The sequence below is a fragment of the Cavia porcellus genome, unplaced genomic scaffold, assembly GCF_034190915.1.
Source record: "Cavia porcellus strain 051 isolate PalLab524CR breed Dunkin Hartley unplaced genomic scaffold, mCavPor4.1 scaffold_4, whole genome shotgun sequence".
In the NCBI taxonomy this organism is placed as follows: domain Eukaryota; kingdom Metazoa; phylum Chordata; class Mammalia; order Rodentia; family Caviidae; genus Cavia; species Cavia porcellus.
This window is the reverse complement of record NW_026947487.1, coordinates 108,060,311-108,080,058: the sequence shown is the minus strand read 5'-3', so window position 1 is coordinate 108,080,058 and position 19,748 is coordinate 108,060,311. Positions and strand designations below refer to the sequence as shown.

Sequence of the window (19,748 nt, the reverse complement as noted above, 5' to 3'; positions counted from 1 at the left end):
GAATAAGTGCTCTATCTTGAAAGACCAAAGGACAAAATAAAGTCAATCTTTTTATCAGCTTGAGAAAGAGCTGTGGCCCAAACTCTTCTTGGTTAAGCATGAAGTCAGCCTTAAACACTAATCTTACTGTGTCTTTATTTGAAAATTATTACCCATGAATTACTAAACAAACAGAGGTCCAATTTTGACTTCTAAGAAACATAAATCAGGCCGAGTCACTGTTAAACTATTACATAGTGAAATATTAAAGCAGTAGCTTGATGTATTGGCACTTGAGATCTACATTACTAAGCTGGGTTTTTAAAACAATGGAGAGAAGAGGCCAAGCACTCAAGAAATCAACAGGAAATAGGTTGTACTATTTTTGCATAGGCGCATAAGAGAATACGGAATGATTTAAGGGAGTCTTAAGTTTAAAACAACTAAAATTAATACCATAAAAAGGAAGGAGACACAGAAGCAAGTGCCTTCTGTGTCTTAGAAGGGAACCACAGGGAAAAGTGACTTCACTACCATGGTTTTAAATAGATGGAGTTAATAAGGTCAGTAATAACATGCTGGGGTGAGTACTGCTGGGGACCAACACAATCACTGCCACTTAAAGATCAATCTCAAACTACCTTCTAAACAGATACAAAATTAGTAACCTCTACCTTGTCAAGGACACTCGAGTGTATCACTGGAAGGTAGAAGGTATTATTTCTGTCTCTAATGTTTATTTGTAACTTCTACAATGTCATCAAAGTCACTTAAATGCTGATTCTTGAATTCTTTATTTGAAATACATAGAGAACAATTCTAGACTCTCGTGATACACAAAAATACTGTGGAAATCAAATGGATGTATCAGAATGCCTTGACATTTATTATTTTTTATCATGTTAATATTATTTCACTATCAAAAACATGATCTCATGTATTCATCTCAGAGGTAGTTTTCTGAGTTATCATTAACCAATGACTACTGCAGGAGTGTAATAAATTTGTGATTATTAATTATTTGGTTTTTATCATGGTTAATCAAAATTCCTTAATTCATCTATTTAGCAAATCATTATTGTACACAGACAGTGCTCAGGATTACCATGCAAGAGTGAAGTATCTGGGCTGGGGATTTAGCTCAGAGGCATAAGCGCCTGCCTTACAAGCAGGCAATTGTGAGTTCGATCCCCAGTACTGATAAAAAGGAAAAAGACAAAACAAACAAACAAACAAAAAAAGTGAAGTATCTTATCCTCATGAATGCTCCAAACTAAAGGAAAAAGACAGGAAAATCATCCCCTATGCACAGATATATATTTTTATTCTAACTTTTTCATTAGTGCAAATGGCCAATACATACATGAAAAATGTTCAACATCTCTGGCCATTTAATGCAAATTAAACCATTGAGATTCCATCTGAGTCCAGAAGCAATATCTTAGCAATAACCAGATAGATTTTCAAACTCTCAGTGATACAAGAAAAAACAAAGAACAGGGTAATAGGGAAAATTAAAATTAGGTTCGTGATCCAGAACATCTCTGAGGAACTGATATTCAAGCTGAATAAGTGAACACACATGTAAGCAGGAAATGGGAGGAAATTGGGAAGAGGAAAGGATGGCAGGAGAGAGGAATGAACAAGTAAACGGGAGTGATCCCAAGGAGAGGAGTTAGTAGCAGATCATCTTGACCACGGCAAGGCTTCCTTCCAAGTTTTGTTGAGACAGTTCAATTTTGATTTAGTACTTGGCCCTATGACATAACAACAGATCCTCTAGTGTGGTCTTTAATTCAAAAGCAGTGTCCTTGGGGTCTGTCATTTTTAGAGTTCAATGTGTCTAATAAAGCCCTCTAAATGGTTAGAACTGAAACTCCAGAGGTAGTCTTCCCAGCAGCAGGAAGATGCTAAAATCTTCAGAATTTTAACCTGGTTCCTGTTTTCTCCTGGGGTTCTCGATAACTTGTCTTAGAAATGTAAAGTTCATATTTATAAACAAATGGACACAGCTTGAGACCATACTCATAAGTGAAATAAATCAAACTCACATATATAAATATCGAATAGTGTCCCTAGTGTAAGAAATGGTAAGAATACATAAAAGTATGTGGTAATCATGATTCCCCATTATATTGCTTTGAAATTTTATAATGTTTTCATTCATTACCTGGAATAGTTTTATTCTGGGTTGTTTGATTTTATTGTCTGTGATGGCATGAACAGCTATTTTGAAGAAAACAAGACATTATAATAGCTAGTGCTGATTTAATATCACCTTATTTTGAAGTCCCATCAAGCTTTTGTTCTTCTGTCTCCATCGATTTTATCATGTTGTATCTTATTGGATTTTATTATATGTGATCATATAAACAAAAATTTTTATGGAAAGGAGGTAATATAGTAACCATTGTTCATTTTCTGTTAGTTGGTTCTGAATACCCTGTAATATTTTCATTCTCTTGAATAGTTTTATACCTTCTTGTTATATTTGATACTCTAGTGTATGAAGGTATACTCCAATATTTCAAGGAAAGAGACACTATGGTAGCTACTGTTATGTCAGGTTGTCTGTGGTGAAACACTATGTTGATTAAATTGTTTTGTTCTGACCTGTGTTATGTCCTCTTTTATCCCTTAATCTTTTTAAAAATAAAATTTAAAAAAAGAAATGTAAGGTTCAGAAATCAGCAAAGATTGAGAGAACTGGACAGACAGAAGCCTAAGTGTTCTCTCTCTCTCTCTCTCTCTCTCTCTCTCTCTCTCTCTCTCTCTCTCTCTGACTTTCTTTTTGTGAGCACTCCTTCTAGCCCCTTAGGTAATCTTGAACTTGGACTTCTGACCCCACATCCGAGTAAAACCCATTTACTTTCTGCTTGCCCTTAGAAAAAAAATCAAGTTGAATGTGGATATTCCAAAGTTTACTTTCTTTCTCTAAAGAACCCCTCTTTCAAGTTTCTACCTGTTTGAGTTAAATTTCAAATTTTGGAACAGTTTTTAAGACATATTTTATCCAACGCTTGTTATAGATATTCCAGTAAAAACTATACTACCATGATACACCACAAAGTAATTTATCTGTCTTTTCAAGAACATTTATAGTTACCTTGACTCACTCATTTATGGTTCCAAAATGGACAGATTCTAAGTTCTATCAACCCTTTTTATGTATTATATGGTTTTTATTAAAGAGAAATTATCTTCTTCTATTTGGTTATCTTGATACCAGTTACCTAGGAAAAGTAGGATATGTAATATTTTCTCCTTTTAATTCATTTTCAAAATAAGGAGTTGGGTTCTTAATGTCGCGCACTGGTCATGAGTGGGGCTTTTAAAGAATTGTTACCAAGAAACATATAACTTGGGTAAATTTAACACATTTCAAGCCTTTTCACTTACTGTTCTTGTTGATGTTAAAACATTTCGGTTTTGAATAGGTGAAAGCCTCCCCCACTGATCCTAAATTCTTTTGACATGATTCTTACGTACTTTCATAATTCTTTATTTTCTGGTATTAGAAGAGCTAACTGTATTGTAAGAGTAATAGAATTCCACATATCAAGTTAAAATCTACAAGTTATACATTTTATAATAATTGTAATGAATGTATTCTTTTATATTTTAGGCCGATCAGTAGCTATCTTCTTTTTAAACCTTGATGTACAATAGGATTCATCAGCTATTGCATTATCTGCTAAATAATATAAAAGCAAAAACTGTGCCTAATTCATCTCAGTCAAGATTTTAGCAATTACTACATGGGGGTTGCTCGACAGTTGAATTCAGTGTGTACTGAATTCAATTACAGCTATTCTTTTTCACAGATCTAACTACTTTTCACTTTTTTCCCCCTAGCTGAGCATGAGGTGTGAGAGAGCCTAAGTAGACTGCTACCTAGCTCTCTTTTAGTGGGTTTTTCATGCAGACAAGTACATGTGTTTACTGTGCTACTTTCTGATTTTTCCTATGTGTGACTTCTAAACTGAAGCATACTGTTGATAGTGCTCTAGGTTAGATCTTTTGTGTTTCCCAAAAGTCCATGTGTTCAAGGCTTATTTCCCAAAGTAATACTGTTGGGAATGGTGGAAATTTTAAGAGATGAGACTTAGTAGAATATCTTCCACTCATTGGACACATGCCCTTGAAGGGGTATTGTGGGATGCTGGTCTCTAAATATTATCTCTCTGTCTCTGTTTCTGTCTCTCTCTGTCTCTCTGTCTCTCTCTCTTTCTTTGTCTCTCTGTCTCTGTCTCTCTTTCCCTGTGTTTCTCTCTCTGTCTCTCTCTTGCATGTGCACTCTCTCTCTCAGACTCTCTCTCTCTCTCTCTCTCTCTCTCTCTCTCTCTCTCTCTCCTCTTTCACATTTTGGACATGAGGAAAGTGATTTTGCCACACATTGCTGCCAAGATGTGTTCCTCAGCCACCAGCCCAAAGGCAGCAAGGCCAATCAATCATGGACTGAAATCTCCAAAACCGTGAGCTAAAATAAAACTTTTCTCTTTATAAGTTCGTTTTCTCAAGTATTTGTTACAGTTACTGAAAAAGTGACTAATACAGATACTGTCCAATATCAACTTCCAATATTTTTCTATTATGAAATATAAATTCTTTTAGAACTTCCTGATCTTGAGGCAGCTGAACATGAAGAGCTGGTAGGGAAGGCCTTCTTGAGACTCGCCAAAAAAAAAACCCTGTCTGTATCCATTCATTCATCTCTGCAAGGATTAATGGGAGAAAAAGAACATCTGCTTCCAACCCAGTATAATGAGAACTTGCTATGAGTGGGAGAAGAAAGACCAATCTATGAGGATTGGAAATTTCCTCCAGTCTGAAAGTGAGATACCAAGGAAGTTGTCAGAAACTGGTTCTGGCTAAGAAGAGAGAACAAATAAAAGAAGGGTCTAGATGGAGGAGAAGAGAAGAGAGGGAACATGGTAACGGTCATCATACAAAGTCCCTAAAGCCATGAAATCATGTCAGAGAAATGGAAATTAACTTAAATGGTTGGACAGTTGGATGCTTTTATTCTTAAAGAAAACAAGATTTTGGATCGCAGAATTAAAGAGTATTTACACTGGGACTAGAGAAAAAATTAGACTTTGTACTAAAGGCAATTGCTTCAGCAATTCATTCACAATTAAAGAGCATTATCTCCTGTGGCTTAATTGAAGCACATTATCTCCTGTCAGATACTCACTTTCACCCAGTTAGTTTCCTGCCCCTGCCTTTGTTTACCATTGTTGGTTTTTCTTTGTAACATTTAGCAGAGAAAGATTTCCTTATCATCCAAGACTTTCCTGTCTTTTCCTCCCTTTCTTCCATCACATTTTTTTCCTTCCATACATCTCTTTGGATCTATAAACATGCTCACCGTTGCCATAACCAACATATCTAAAATTTATACTTTCCCTTTGATCCCATAAAATTTAGCTCCTACTTCACTCATTACTCAGGAAACAACTTCAAGTTTACCGACATAAAAGTAGAGCATGCTCTTTGATATGGATTTTCCATTCACTTGATGTCCTTTCATAACAAGTTATTGCTCTCACTTGTTGGGGCAGAGGGCAATAAAATCATGTGAGCCTCTCCCATAGCCATGCTCCTGCAGTAATCACAGGGGCCCGCTTGCATCTATTACTCCAGCAAGCACACATATTAGGCACAAGAAGGGGGTAGAAAATGTTTATACTACCTGAAAAATAGTCCAAAGGACACATTGTAATTACAGTAGAAATGCGCTCTGACTTTTCAAGATGTGTGTAGCCAAACATAGCACCTTATGCTTTTCTTAACAGATATAGGAGGCAGACGCTTTGTGATTTACTAACAATAATGATATTTAGGGTTCAATTTTACTTCCTTAACGTAAAGGCTTGATGTTCCTGCATCCCATACTTAACATGTACTTGCACTCAGTGAGTCAAAGACAGAAATAATTATCTCTCCTGTTCCCTTTCAGAACCTATTTATTTTCCAGTGTCCTGGCTCAGTCAATGATGCCACCTTTCAGACAGATGCTCAAATCCAGTAACTCTATTTCCACTTAACACGCAATGACCAATCTCTCCCTAATCACTATCCTAAATATATTTTTAATCTGCCCACTTCTTCATTGATTACTGCTCTAGCTCAGAGTTCTCACGTCTTGAACAACCAGGAACAGAAGCCTCATAATGAACTGCTTCCTCCGGATGTATCACTCCAACCTGCATCCCTCCATTTAGTCTGGCTGACCATTCTCAAGTGTAAACTGAGCATCTCCACAATCCCATCTCGAGTTGACCTGGAGAATACTTCCATCTGGGTTCTCCTTCCAGCTTCCCATGTGAAAATACCTGCACCCTACTTTCTAACCTACTGCTATAAATTTTCTTATACTAATTTCAACACATCAGTCACGTTAACTGTCACACTAAATACAATGTTTTGCATTTACTGGGTTCAATTTTTCAACATTGTAGATGATCATCTTTATTAAGAAAATATACACTACTTTATATTTCTCCTTATACCCATCACATAATAAAATTCTCCTTTAGCAAGTGTCTGTATGTATATGCTTAAATGGTAGATTCATGCAAGATTCATGTAGTTTGTCAAGAACACTGGCCCCAGGAAATGATGTAACTGACTTTAAAGCCTAGGTCTAAAACAAGTCATGTGATCCTAGATGAAGGCCCTCATTTTTCTAAAGTTCACTCCTTTCTATGTTAGGGCATGTGAATAACTGAGTGAATAGCTCAGATAAAAGCCTACCCATGAGTCACACTGACATGACACAAGTGGAAAGGAATAGGCAGAAGAGACTAGGAAGCCACACACGATTCCCCAAAGCTTCCCCAGGTTCAGAGGAGTCCTGCTTAATTGGGCATGGATGGGAGTTCCCTGGCTGTGATCCGGGAAAGGGACCCTGCCCATCTCCAACACCACCTTTTTCCTTGAAGAGACTGCAGGAAAATAGCTTCATGTGACTGGAGAAAATCCAACCTGATCTTGGATGTGTGCTGCTCATGAGGATTTGCAGCCAACATTTTGCAGCTGAATGCTTGTGCTGATAGCACCTAAGCCCTTTCTTCTGAGGGCAAGAAAGCCAGTGCTGCCAGCTAGCAATTTCTTTGCCAGGCAACTCAGAGCAAGCTCTACGGCTCATTCAGCAGGCAGTTCTGTCTTACTCCTGCCTGAAATGGTGAAATTCGTACTTCCACTTCCCTGAATTGTTGGGACTAAATCAGAATAGTCTCTGACAAGCAGTAACTGTTCAATAAATGATAGTTACATAGTACCTTATATAGTAAATTCATATTTTTGCAAGACTAGTGTTACAAGTACATGGAGAATGAATATGGTGGTGACATATACAAGGAATTAAAGTCCGTTTGCTCAAATACTTTCCTACAAGGTCCTTATACCCACCCATTCTAGGATTCATTTTAGGTTGTTTGTGAGTATATTTTTTCAGGAAGTATACAGCTTTTTTAAAGTTATACAATCATCATTTTACATTGCCCCCAGTTGTCATTTACAGGTGATTATTTTTTAGTTTAAAATCACATTGACATTTAACCTTGAGCCACTGAGAAAAGGACATTCACTAAATATGTAAGCAGTGTACTCACTCCAAAGTCCGCAAAAGAATGTTCCACAAAGTTCAAATCCAGGAAAACAAGGGAACGATGGGGTCATCCCAAATTACACAGCAACAGATAACACAGTGAACCTTTCAGAGTCATTATTACATGGATATCATGAGCAGTGTTCAGAAAACATCATTGAATTTACAGCCCTGGTTCCAGAGTATAATGGTGAGCACTCTGGACTCTGAATTTACAGCCCAGATTGAATGTGTAAGTACGTGAAATATTGCAAATGGCTTAATATCTCTAAAACTCATTTCCCTCTTGTCAAGTGGTTTTAATGATTAAATTAGGAAATATCTAAAAAAACTCACACATGACACACAATAATTGTTAACTCTTATCATGCTGTGCTAAATAAATGTTTTGCAAGGTGGATGCCGACACTAAAGAATGTCTAGAAACATAAAGCATTTTGAAATTCGTTTAGCTAATTTTCCATCACATGTCACAAGCTTTCTTAGATTCTGTGGCCCAAAGACAAATAAGGTTGACTGAATTCTACATTCAAGAATCTTAGTTAGAGTGAGATTTTTTAAAATTGTTTTTCCAAATGTGATAATTGTGAAGTGAGAAGCTAGCACATAACTGGAGAAGCTAAGCCTCACTGTTGAAGCCAAGAAAGCCAGCAGTCGGGCAGATGGTAAGCTGTCCAATGAAATCCAACAGTTCGGCGATCCAACAGCTGGAGAGGGCAAAAGCTTGAATCCTGAGCTTGGCTGCAAACCCAGTTCTGCCACTTCCTGTCTATGTGGCACGAGCAAGTCAACCATTCTAAATTTAGCTACCTTGTTTGCAAAATGGGGAAATGGAGCAGTGTAGCTACCTAGAAATATTTATTTGGGTTCTTCTGAGAAGTCATAACTATAAAGTATGGTGTATATAATAAGCAGTCAAGAACATACAATAAGCACTCAGACAATATTTTTCTATTCATAAAATTATGCATATTAATGCTATTAATATTACTATTTCTAATTCTATTATTATTGTTGTTGTTGTTGTCATCACCATCATTATTACTCTGAAGTCACTAGAGGGAACATAAGAAGTTTCATGATTGTCTGACAGCAGAGTTGGGTACCGGAAACATCACTACACAAGGACCTGAGCAATCTATACAATGTGGTGTCTCTGTCTGACAGAGTTTAAACAACTTTAAGTCACTTGACTTCTTTATGACATGCTTGCCTTTTATGTAAAAAAATGTAAACCAGAATCTATTGGGGATTACATCAAAAGCAATAGAATATATTTTTTAAAAACTTCAGAATGCCTAAAAAATAAATGTATATTAGAGGAAATGAGGTGCTAAAATTGAAAAGTCCCAGTTCTTCACTGGATAATTGCATGTACTGGTTGTCAGGCAAATTACTGAACTCCCCAGACCTCAGACTGTTCATCTAATAATTGTAGATCATATTAACTAACACATTGTTCTATAATAAAAGATCACCTAACAGGATGCTGCGGCTTGAGGTGGACTATCAATAACCCTTAGATCCCTTCCACACAAAAAGATATAATAAAATACCTCATTAAGAGAAGACTAAGTGAAATCTGTGGTTTCTATCTTTTTATGTGAAAATATTTCAAACATGTTTTATATTCTGACAGTGGTCTTCACTTTTTCTATTAATTTATGCTGAGGGCATAGCATATTTAAAAATAATTGCATGACATTTTATTTTTAGGCTAGAGAGAAAAACATTTTTTGGTTTCATAACAGCTGACTGGTTATATTAAATGCACTACTATCTCTCTTATTAAATTTAAGGTGTCTACAAATATAACCCCTCAGGGAAAGCTCTTACATTTGAAGATCAAGATCTAGTCAATAATATTAGAGTTGGAAAAAATGGATTCAAATAAATCTACAAACATATATCTCTCCCTGTATCATCCACCTATGTATCCACAAAATACTTTCATCTCTGAATTAAAATGTTAAAGTTGAACAACAAAGTAAATATTCATATGTAGAGACACAAAAAAAATCATCCACAAATGTCATCCTTGTCATTGTATCTCTTTATATAAATAAAGTTCAATTTCACTTTGCATTTTAGCTTTTCAACATCACTTCTGATATCCATTTCAGTGTGTTGGAGAAACGAGCACTTACGGTATGCACAACCAAACACCTCGATTCGCATCCCAATTCTGCCCTTGGGGTTCCATTCTAGAGGGATGAAGCGTAGAAATCTGGCTTTGATAGAAGGCTGGAGCCGATAGTACACTACACTGTCTGCATTTGCATTCCCTGAGAAACCCTAGAAGAAAAGGGAAAGAATGCAATCAATATATCTGGAGAATATCCATCTCATTTTGTCACCTATAATGTCTCGGAGCAATGTGTGATTTACTTTTTCACTGTGAAAAGTGCCACTGTCTTTAACAAAAACATATTAAGAGTTCTCCCACAATGTCTTTTTATCCATAGAAGTTACTGTTGGCTCAACTCTTTATGAAGAGTACTTTAAATTCCAATATACCTGTTAAATGAGCTTTTGACTATGAATAACACCCTCAAACACGATTCCTTCTCTAAAATGCAGATTAAACATAAAAGCGCATCATGTCTGTGGCTGCTACTGTGATAGCACAAAAATGGGAGAAAAAATTGAAAAGCTGTTGTACAATTCAGCCAAGACAATGCTCATATCCTTCATGACTGGGTGAAGTTACGCCATGTTCCAGCTGTATCACTGTCTCATGTGCTCATGAACAAAAGCATCCCGAACATTCTGCAGCATACTGCAACATACTGCAATAACAGGTTGCTAAACTTCACCTGTACACTGCCCAATACAGTACTGAACATGGCTAAAGGAAATGGGCACAAAAAGAATTTGAAAAGTCCTGTAATTAGACTTATAGATTCTAAAATTCAAAAGCTAGAGAGACCTTCAGAATGATGCTGAGCCAGCATGGGCAAATTGCAGGTGAGGAAATAAAAGGTCAGAAAGGTGAAGAAAACCTCTGATGTTTGCAAAACCACTATACAGCCAGAGCAAGAGCTGGGTACTTTCCACAGTATCAGCAGGCATCACCTGACACATAGCTCCCCTGCAAACCCTCTACGCTACAGCACTCAACTTCTAAGCCATTTAATATTCCTCTGCATGACACATTTCAGATATGTAGAAGTCAGCAAGAAGCAGTAGTTTTCAATAATTTCATTTTTATTTCTCCCCCTCTCTCTCCTCTATTTCTATTCCTCTTCTTCCTCGTCCTCTAACTGCAAAATAAGCATTTATAGGAACATGAGGAATAATGCACGTATGTAGGCTCATGGTAGGTTCCTCTACTGTGAGCAAATCATTAAGACAGCCTTAAGTGGATGGGCACAGACAAACACTTTAGGAGTCCTAAGACCCAGGGATTCTATTCCTTTGTATGTTTTTTATTTTGCAAATATCCCATTACTAGCATCTACTCAAAATTCTAACACATTCAAAATGAAAGTTGAGTGTTTCATCATCAACTCAATTTGATTCCCCTGAATAATCAATTCTCGACATCTCCCACTCCTCTTATATTCAATTTTCAGGTTTATATACCACAAACACATCTGTGATGGAACCTCCAAATTATATCCAAATTAGGGCATCTCTCTGTCTTAGTTACTTTCTCGTTGCTGAAATACAATAACCGACACCCACAATTTAAAGAAGAAAAGTTTTATTTTGTCTCACATCTTCCAACACCACACACAGCTATAAACCCATCAGGGAACTAATTCAGTGTCACACAGCCATGATCCAGTGTCACACATCCATGACCCAGTGTCATGCATCCATGACCCGTGTCACACATCCATGGTAAGTTACCTCCTAAAGTCCCACCCTTGAGTCCATGAGGCCTTGGGAAGACATTAGATATAAACCAGAACAGTGCGCATCTCACCTATGACCACCACAAAGTAGTGTCTCAAGAATTACTTCAAGAGACTCTTCTTGCTTGTGTCCATTCTCCTGCCCAGTTACCACCCACGTCCTCAATCTCTTACCCTACGAGTGGCCAGGAAGATACACGAAAGCAATTAAACTATGCTGTCCCACTGCTTGCTTCACCCTTAAAATCCAAACTCTTCACCCAAACATAACATCATCCACTGAATTTAATCAAATTGCTCTCTCCTCTCTGCACTAAACTCCACCAAGGGCATCTGCACCAGTAGTTGACCCCGTTCTAAAAATTCTCCTCCAGATCTCTGTGTAGTCATCTCACTCAGTCATTTCAAGTCTTGGCTAAAATATTACCACTCAAAAGGACTTTTCTCAACCTTGTTTCTAAAATAGTACACCTGGCACCTCCACACAGATCTTTCTGTTTTATCTTCTTCATATTTTTCATTATTTTGTGAGGAAGTCTTTGTTTGTTGATTATTACTTGTTGTTTCATTCATAGTATCCCACTATAAGGCAGATAACACTAAAGTAGGAACTTTACTGCCTTCCATCCAAATACTAAGAACAGTCCATGGCCCAAGGAGGCTCTCCATAATTGATGCTTGTTGGATGCTTATGTTTGGAAAAGATTGGGCTGAAAAACCAAGTTTCAACAGGTTTCACAACTACACAGCCTGTCAGAGAACAGCCTCATGAGACTGTACACTATGTCAATAACCCAAGGATAGTTACCAGCATATCTCAGGTTTGGCCACAAAAATATCTTCTTCCCCATTTTTTAAAATCATTGTTGTTAATTTTTTGGTTATTGTTGTTTTGCAGAACACAATGCTAAAATAATGTTTTAAAGAAAATAAACAAGAATAGTGTTGAATCCCACAGATATCTAGATTCTAATAATCAAAACTTCATTTTGTTCTGCTAGTCAATTTTGTTTATTTTAAAGAAAAAATACATTAAAAAACAATGGCAGAGGGGCTGGGGGTTTAGTTCAGTGGCATAAGTGCCTGCCTTGAAAGCAGGCAGTCGTGAGTTCGATCCCCGGTACTGATAAAAACAAAAAAGAAAAAAAAAAAAACACAATGGCACAAAATTTCAAAATTAGACTGTAACACTGGTTAGTGTATTGCATATTGTTATCTTCAAAGTAGTTGATATTTTTTACTGAAGGTTTGATAAGAAAGGTTATGTGTATTTTACATTGCCATGTCCAACACATCCTCTCCCAGTTCCATCTCTGCAGCCCCATGGAGACTGTCTTTATAGAAATTCAGAACATTTGCCTGAAAATTTGATATCCATCTTTTTTCATTGTTCTCTCAGATTAGTTGGTTGATTCTCAATCTCAGACTGCACATTAAAACTTCCAATACCCAGACCTTGGGTATGGGTGTGCATGTAGGCATGTGAGTGTGTGTGTGTGTGTGTGTGTGTGTGTGTGTGTGTGCGCGCGCACACATGTGCATGGGTTTACAAGCTCTCCATATCAGGGAAGTGTACATTCAGGGTTGTGAATTCAGTTTGCAGACATCCAATTCTAATCCACAAAACAAGCTGTCTAATCAGATCTCATACTTTTGATTCTATTTCCTGGGTGCCACTGGCAGACTAATACATTCCCTAATTATGATTCCTTGCCAAGTGAACAGCTGGATGATTAATTATATAACACTTCAGAGGATCTCACTTTTTTCAGAATTAATGTAAGTTCATGGATTTAGATAGATGTCACTAGAGTGATTTCAGCACCTCAAGGGACTGGAGAGAAAAGATGCACAGTTGGGGAAAGAGCCAGCAGCTAAACAGAATGACACCTGCTTGCAAATGGCAACCTTCACTTTTTACCTGATTGATGTATAAATAAATTGAATTCTGATATCATAAAGAAGAAATATAAAAGTATGTTTTGTATAATTAATAAAAATATCTTCATTGGCACATTCAAAACTTCTAGCAGTTATTCTTCTGGAATTGTGAAGTTGTAGATCTGTGACTTTAAGTACATTTCAACCAAATCTGGATTTTTAAAATGAACATGCAGTAACCTTATATAACTTCATAAAGTAAAGCAAGACAAGGAGACAGGACATAAGTACATTGATACAGTAGATGAAAAGCATCAGTTTGGACCATGTGGAGTATCTTAAACTTTTAATGCCACTGTATTTGGGGAAAATATACATTCTGATTATTTACTCAGTTAAACTGATTCACAAGATTTAGACTATTGCATTCCACTTGTTGAACTTTTTTCATATCTATCATAACCAAGATTCTTTTTTGAGATTTCAATATTTAAGGGAAAAATAGAGTGTTTGCAAATGAGGCATGAGGTTGATGAGGTTGATTGCTTCATAAATGAAAAGTTCAATGCATGCTCTCAGGTTTCAGCTGTACTTCCTGTGCCTACGAAACTTTCCCCCAATTGACAATTTAGATTTCTCACATACCGTAACAATTTGTAAGGAAATGCATAGGTTTAAATGCCTCCTTCTCCTAAAAACATTATTACATGAAGATTTATGTCTCCCTGTAAAGATTTTGCATTGTAGTTATGTCAGAATTAATTGAGGCACTTGTTAGCGTAAGGCAGATTTCTGAGTGCCTGAGCTCACATTAGTACTACATGTGTACACCAAATTCATTTTATGTGTGTGGTCTCTGACTCTCTACACATTCTCGTTTGTGGATAAATATCAGTCTTCTCCCTCAGCTTATTTAATCCCAAAACTTAGAGAGGAAAGTTTTGGGAAGGTTTCACTAGGGTTAACCTCCAAGGAAAGAGGTTAGTGATTTCAGGGTTACTAAAAGAAAATATTGTAAGCTGAGTAGCTTTTAAAACAGACAGTTATGCCTCATAGCTCTGTTTCTAAAAGCTAGGGAGCCTAAGGTCAAGAGCCTGGCCGACTCCTTGTCTGGTTCCTAGTTCCTAGAATATTATCTTCTTAACTGTGTTCTCACACGATAGAAGGGGAAAAGTAGCTGATATGGGCTATAAAGATGGTGAGACCTCTTCCAAAACTTCTTTCTTCCTAATACGATTGCTTTGAAGGTTAGAATTTCTGCGTAGAAGCTGGGCAGAAAGCGACATAGAGGTAGCTCAAGCAAATGAGGTCTACATTATCCACTTAACTGTCTTCAACATGAGTTTGTGGCTCAGTGTTATGCATATCTGAAAGGTATGCTCAGCTTCAATATTTGCAGTAACCCTGTCAAACATATTTTTGTCCCCACTTTACAATTGAGGAAAATGAAAATTATAGAGGTCATGCACCTAAAGTCACAGAGCTACAAAGAGGCAAAGCAGGAATTTAATTCCAGGCTTTTCTGGCTGTAAAGCCCATAATTGAGCTAAGTCATCAAAAGGCCTCATTCCAACAGCACACAAAAGTAAATAACCTACCCTTCAGGAAATGTGATCTATTATCTGAAGCTATTTTGCTTTTTCTCATAATTTCTTATGTATTTGAGAATAATGAAACTTGGAATATTGTTAAACTGGGACTCAGTTCTTCCAACTCACTCTTATAGACAAGAAGATTATTCTATTAAGCTTTTCAATTTCTCAAGATTATTGGAGTAGAATAAAAAAAAGACAAGTGTTCAATAATCAGTAAGACTCTGGCAGTGGGAGAGTAATCTCATAGAACATAGAAGATATGTCATTATATTATAGAATATATAAAATATCTGGAAGTGGGTTAAGGTTGTGTATCTTATGCAATAAAATCAAAAGCCTTAATTATGTTTTTTTCTTTTAAATCAAATGATTTTTAAATTTAATGAGGTGTCTACAGATTTTTTAGAAATGTACTGTAACTAAAGTAATTTATAGAGTTAAGGAATTAAAGTGTCTCACAGGACTTGGCAATTTTCCTCAGTGATTCTAAAGTTTATGAAGAGATATAATAGCACTAATTTCTTTTTCAAATATAGATTGAACCACTTGTGTATAAAGGCCAAGACATATAAAGATTACTCATATGGCAATTCATAAGAAGTTATAAAGCATTGCTATAATAAATCAAAAATATGGGATTAGTTATCTATAGTTACATAGCAAACTCTGTAAACGCATATCAATCAGTCCACCTTCAACCAAAATAAACAGCATGAAAATCCCCATCATTGTTGATCTTTTATTGTGAGAATTCTAGTGACCTACATATAACCTACACATGACCTGTTTTCCAACAACTCATTTTGACATAGTCAGCTAACATACAGCTACTAAATAAATCATAGCAACACACTGTCAAATAAAAATCACTTCTTTACTTTATGATGTCAGTTATAAATCTTTCCTAAATGTGTCTCCCAAGAGATTGTTTAGTGTGAAAAGTACAAAAGAAAAGCAAAGGAAAAAATAAGTTACTACAAAATAAGGAAATTGCTAATACTGACCCAGACAAAAATAATTTTTAAACATATTGAATAAAACATATCTAGAAATTTTATGTGTGCATGCAATTACTTTGTTGTAAAAAAGAAACTACTAGGACAATCTAGTAATTTAAAGTTTTGATCTTCAAAACTAATAAACCTCAATTTTCAAAATAAAAGAGAATAGAATTTTATTAATATAAAATCAGGTTTTACACAATACACAATGTATTAACCATTATTACTCTTCTATATCTTGCTTAGAAATCTTATATCACTGTTTTTATTGTTTCATCTCTTCAAAATCAAAAAATACAAATATACTATGGCTTACCTAATGCCAAAAGAGCATTTTTCTTCTAAAAATCATTTATAGCATCAGTTTCTAACATCCAGCAGAAAAAATTGAATATCATAATAGCATTCCTCAAATGGACAGGCATCAATTTTGTTTTTGTTTCTTGCAGTGTAGGGGGCCAAACCGAGGGCCTTATGTGTGCTAAGCAAGTGCTTGACCACTGAGCTATGCTCTATCCCAGACTATCAAATTATGAACAGCAGTTCGGAGGAATGCCAACCATTGTATTAGAACCTATGGAGTTACAAGGTTATAAAATATATGATTTAGGTCCTTTGAAAATAGAAAGGCCTGAATTCTCAAGACCCAAAGATCAAATGACAAGCAGAGCAAAAACATGTGAAAGATACAATTTTGGCTGTGGTCCATAATTATTGTTGAAACACAGCAATAAATCATTCTTTGCAAGCGCATGGACCGGTCACAAAGCTTACATTTATTTGAGGGTATTACAGGTGCAATTTGGTGGTAGACTAAGTTTTTATCAAGATAGAAAATTTTAACCACTAAAAAAAAAGTCATATTTTTAGACTAGGAAATTCTGGACAAACCCCCAGTGGAATATAAAATAGGAATTAATGAGCTAAAAAGACAGGAAAATATTAAGCAGCCATGATGTGACAGAACCACAAAACCCCAACGGTGGTGGTGTTGCTGTTTTGCATTTGGGGCTCTTTCTGTTTAGAACTGAGTAAAGGATTCCTTACAAGGAGAAACATAAACTGAGTAGCCTACTTGACAATTTCACTGGAACAGGATAACATCTTAGTTCTGCATCCTAAGGATGAGAACATACAGTGTTGTAGGTTTCTCCAGGTTTCCCGTCAGTCTAGAGGATGTACAGTGTGGCCCAAGAGATACAAACGCAGTAGCCCTCATGACTACACACCCATTTTCTATTTTCTCAGTCTGTGAAATTACAGCAAGCTGATCAGTGAGGTGTAATAGTCCTTGTTGTGCAAAGAGGTAAATGAAAATGCCCCTTGTAGAAAGATACTTTTCTATGACCTAATAGTTTTTCTTTTAAAATATCCCACATACAACAAAAAAACAATAAAATATCAGCAAAGACTTGTCTTAAAGAGAAAGGTACTGTCTTGAATACACACATGCATATGGTGTGACAAAAATATACAGACACTATCAAATATTTTTAAAAATGTATTACAGCAAATACACATTGACATTAGTCCTAAGTGTCCTTAAGATGAGTGATCAAATATGGAGAATGCTGCTGTCAAACGCCATCCCAGGGCAAAGCAGGCTTGGAAAAGCGATTCCGTGGGTCTTCATTCACCTTCTTCACGGGGTCTGGCACAACACGACTCTTAGTTCTTCCTCAAATCAAATGACCATAAAATTGAGTAAACATTTTGACTCAACACAATTAAAGACACTGACAAACGAGGAATGCCGGAACTGCTTCAGAAAGCCACAAAACAAGGGCTAAAAGTGTTCGAAGATGGAAAATATCTTGAGGGAGATTAATGGCCATGTGTCTTTTACCTTGGCAGACATTTTTAAATTATCTCACCCTCCATTCCTCCTTCATTTCCAATCTACGTCCTTGAACAATGGACCCCTGTTGATACCTTTCCCCTCACAGGAAAGGGGAGAACTTGAGAGCAAAAAGTAAAAATCAATGACTTTTCTCAGATCCATCAGAGAACAAAGGTTTCATTGTGCTAAAGAATGAATTGTGTTCTCTCAAAATTCAAACATGAAGCTCTTCTGCAACGTGATGAAAGAGAGGTGATTAATTTTAGGTGAGGTCATGGCAATGGGGCTTCCACGAGACAATTAACACCTAAAAACAACCAGAGAGCTCAGACCTCTTTCTCACATCTCTATCTCTGTCTCTGTCTCTGTCTCTCTCTCTCTCTCTCTCTCTCTTTCTCTCTCTCTCTCTTTCTTTCTCTGTGTGTGTGTGTGTGTGTGTGTGTGTGTGTGTGTGTGTGTGTGTGTCTTTCCATTTGACGGTATCAGGAAAGTCATTATCTGGTACCAAAAATGAAGACCCTAACCAGGAACTCAGTCATCCAGGACCCTGGCCTTCACATTCCAGCCTCCAGAACTGTGAGAAATAAATATCTGCTGCTTAAGCCATGGGGTCTGTGATCTTCTGTCGCAGTAGCCTGACAAAGGACCACATTGAAACCCAGAGGCACAAAATCGCACAAAGAAATTTCAGCCAAGATATGCCTACTAGGAATAGAAGTCACCCTCGCTCCAACTTGACAGGAACACTTGCCTAGTGGTTTTGATAGACTTCTGACTGGACACTAGCAGAAGAGTGAGAAATTCTACAAGACCACAGTGACAGGGGGGGTCTTCATATTTCTAGAGGCCTTACAACCAGGAGCCCTGTCATGTTTTCTGAGGATCAGAGATTCCCTCCTGGCTCACCAAGGACGCAAGAGAGGAAATTATAGTGAAATATGTCCAGAGCATCCTTAGAAACAAAAGACTACTGTTCTGAGACAGAAAAAAAGACTTTCCTGGAGCCTAATCTAACTGAGGAAGAGTCTGTTTCCTTTTCTATAGCTTCCTAAGCCTCTCATCTCAGCTGAAGGGAACAGAGTCAACAGGTGTCAGGCCTTCCAGGAAATAGACTAGAAACTCAGGAGGGAAGAAGGGAAAAAAAAAAACCTAGAGAAACATTATGAAGTTCACAATTCTGAGCCAGTATCCACTATTTAATTGGAATAGTACAGAACACTCCCCTCCCACAATGGAACTCCAACATGATCAGAGTACATAACACTTGAAAGAACTGTAAAAGACAGACTGCCTCCAAAGAGGATTCTCAAGCCAAAAGAGAAAGCGAAGTAGAGGATCAGTTTTAAGCCAAATGTGTGGATCCTAAGGCACCTACAGCAAACATTAAACACAGCTCAAGTCCTGAACATCTAACATAAATCCTGACACTAGTCACCTGCTGGACACAGCACATGCAGTTTTCAACAACAAGAAAATTATAAGGTATGCTGAAAGACAGGCAAAAAATAGCTGAAAAGACAAAATAATAATCAAAAGAGGACTCATATAAACCACAGATGTTGGAATTATAAGACTATGCCTTTAAAACAACTATGATTAATATTTTATGAGTTGTAATGGAAAAAGTGGTCAACATAACAAGAACAGATGAGTAATATAAACAGAAAGATGAAAACTCTAAGAAAGAGCCAAAGGAACGTGTTAGAAATAAAAAAAAATGTAATGGAAATGAAGAAGGCCTTTCATAGGCACATTAATATATTCAAGCCAGCCAAGGGAAAGATCAGTGAGCTTAAAGATAAGAAAATACAAAATTCCCACAATATAATGTGAAAAGAATAAAAGCAGAATGGGATACCCAAGAACGTGGGGCTGTTACAGAATTTTAACATGCATAAATGAAATAACACAAGAAAGGAAGAGGAAGTGAAGAAAAACAAACACTTGAAGTGATAATTGCCAATAACTCTCCAAAAT

At 36.6% G+C, this 19,748-nt stretch overlaps 1 protein-coding gene across 1 annotated transcript in view; it reads right to left on the bottom strand.

The window, feature by feature from the left end:
• The window catches only part of Cntnap4 (contactin associated protein family member 4), a 249,520-nt gene that overhangs the window by 110,489 nt on the left and 119,283 nt on the right, over nt 1-19,748 (bottom strand). Inside the window, exon 4 of the mRNA XM_003472026.5 lies at nt 9,742-9,889. Coding sequence (XP_003472074.1) covers nt 9,742-9,889 — 148 coding nt within the window. The remainder of the gene's footprint in view (nt 1-9,741; nt 9,890-19,748) is intronic.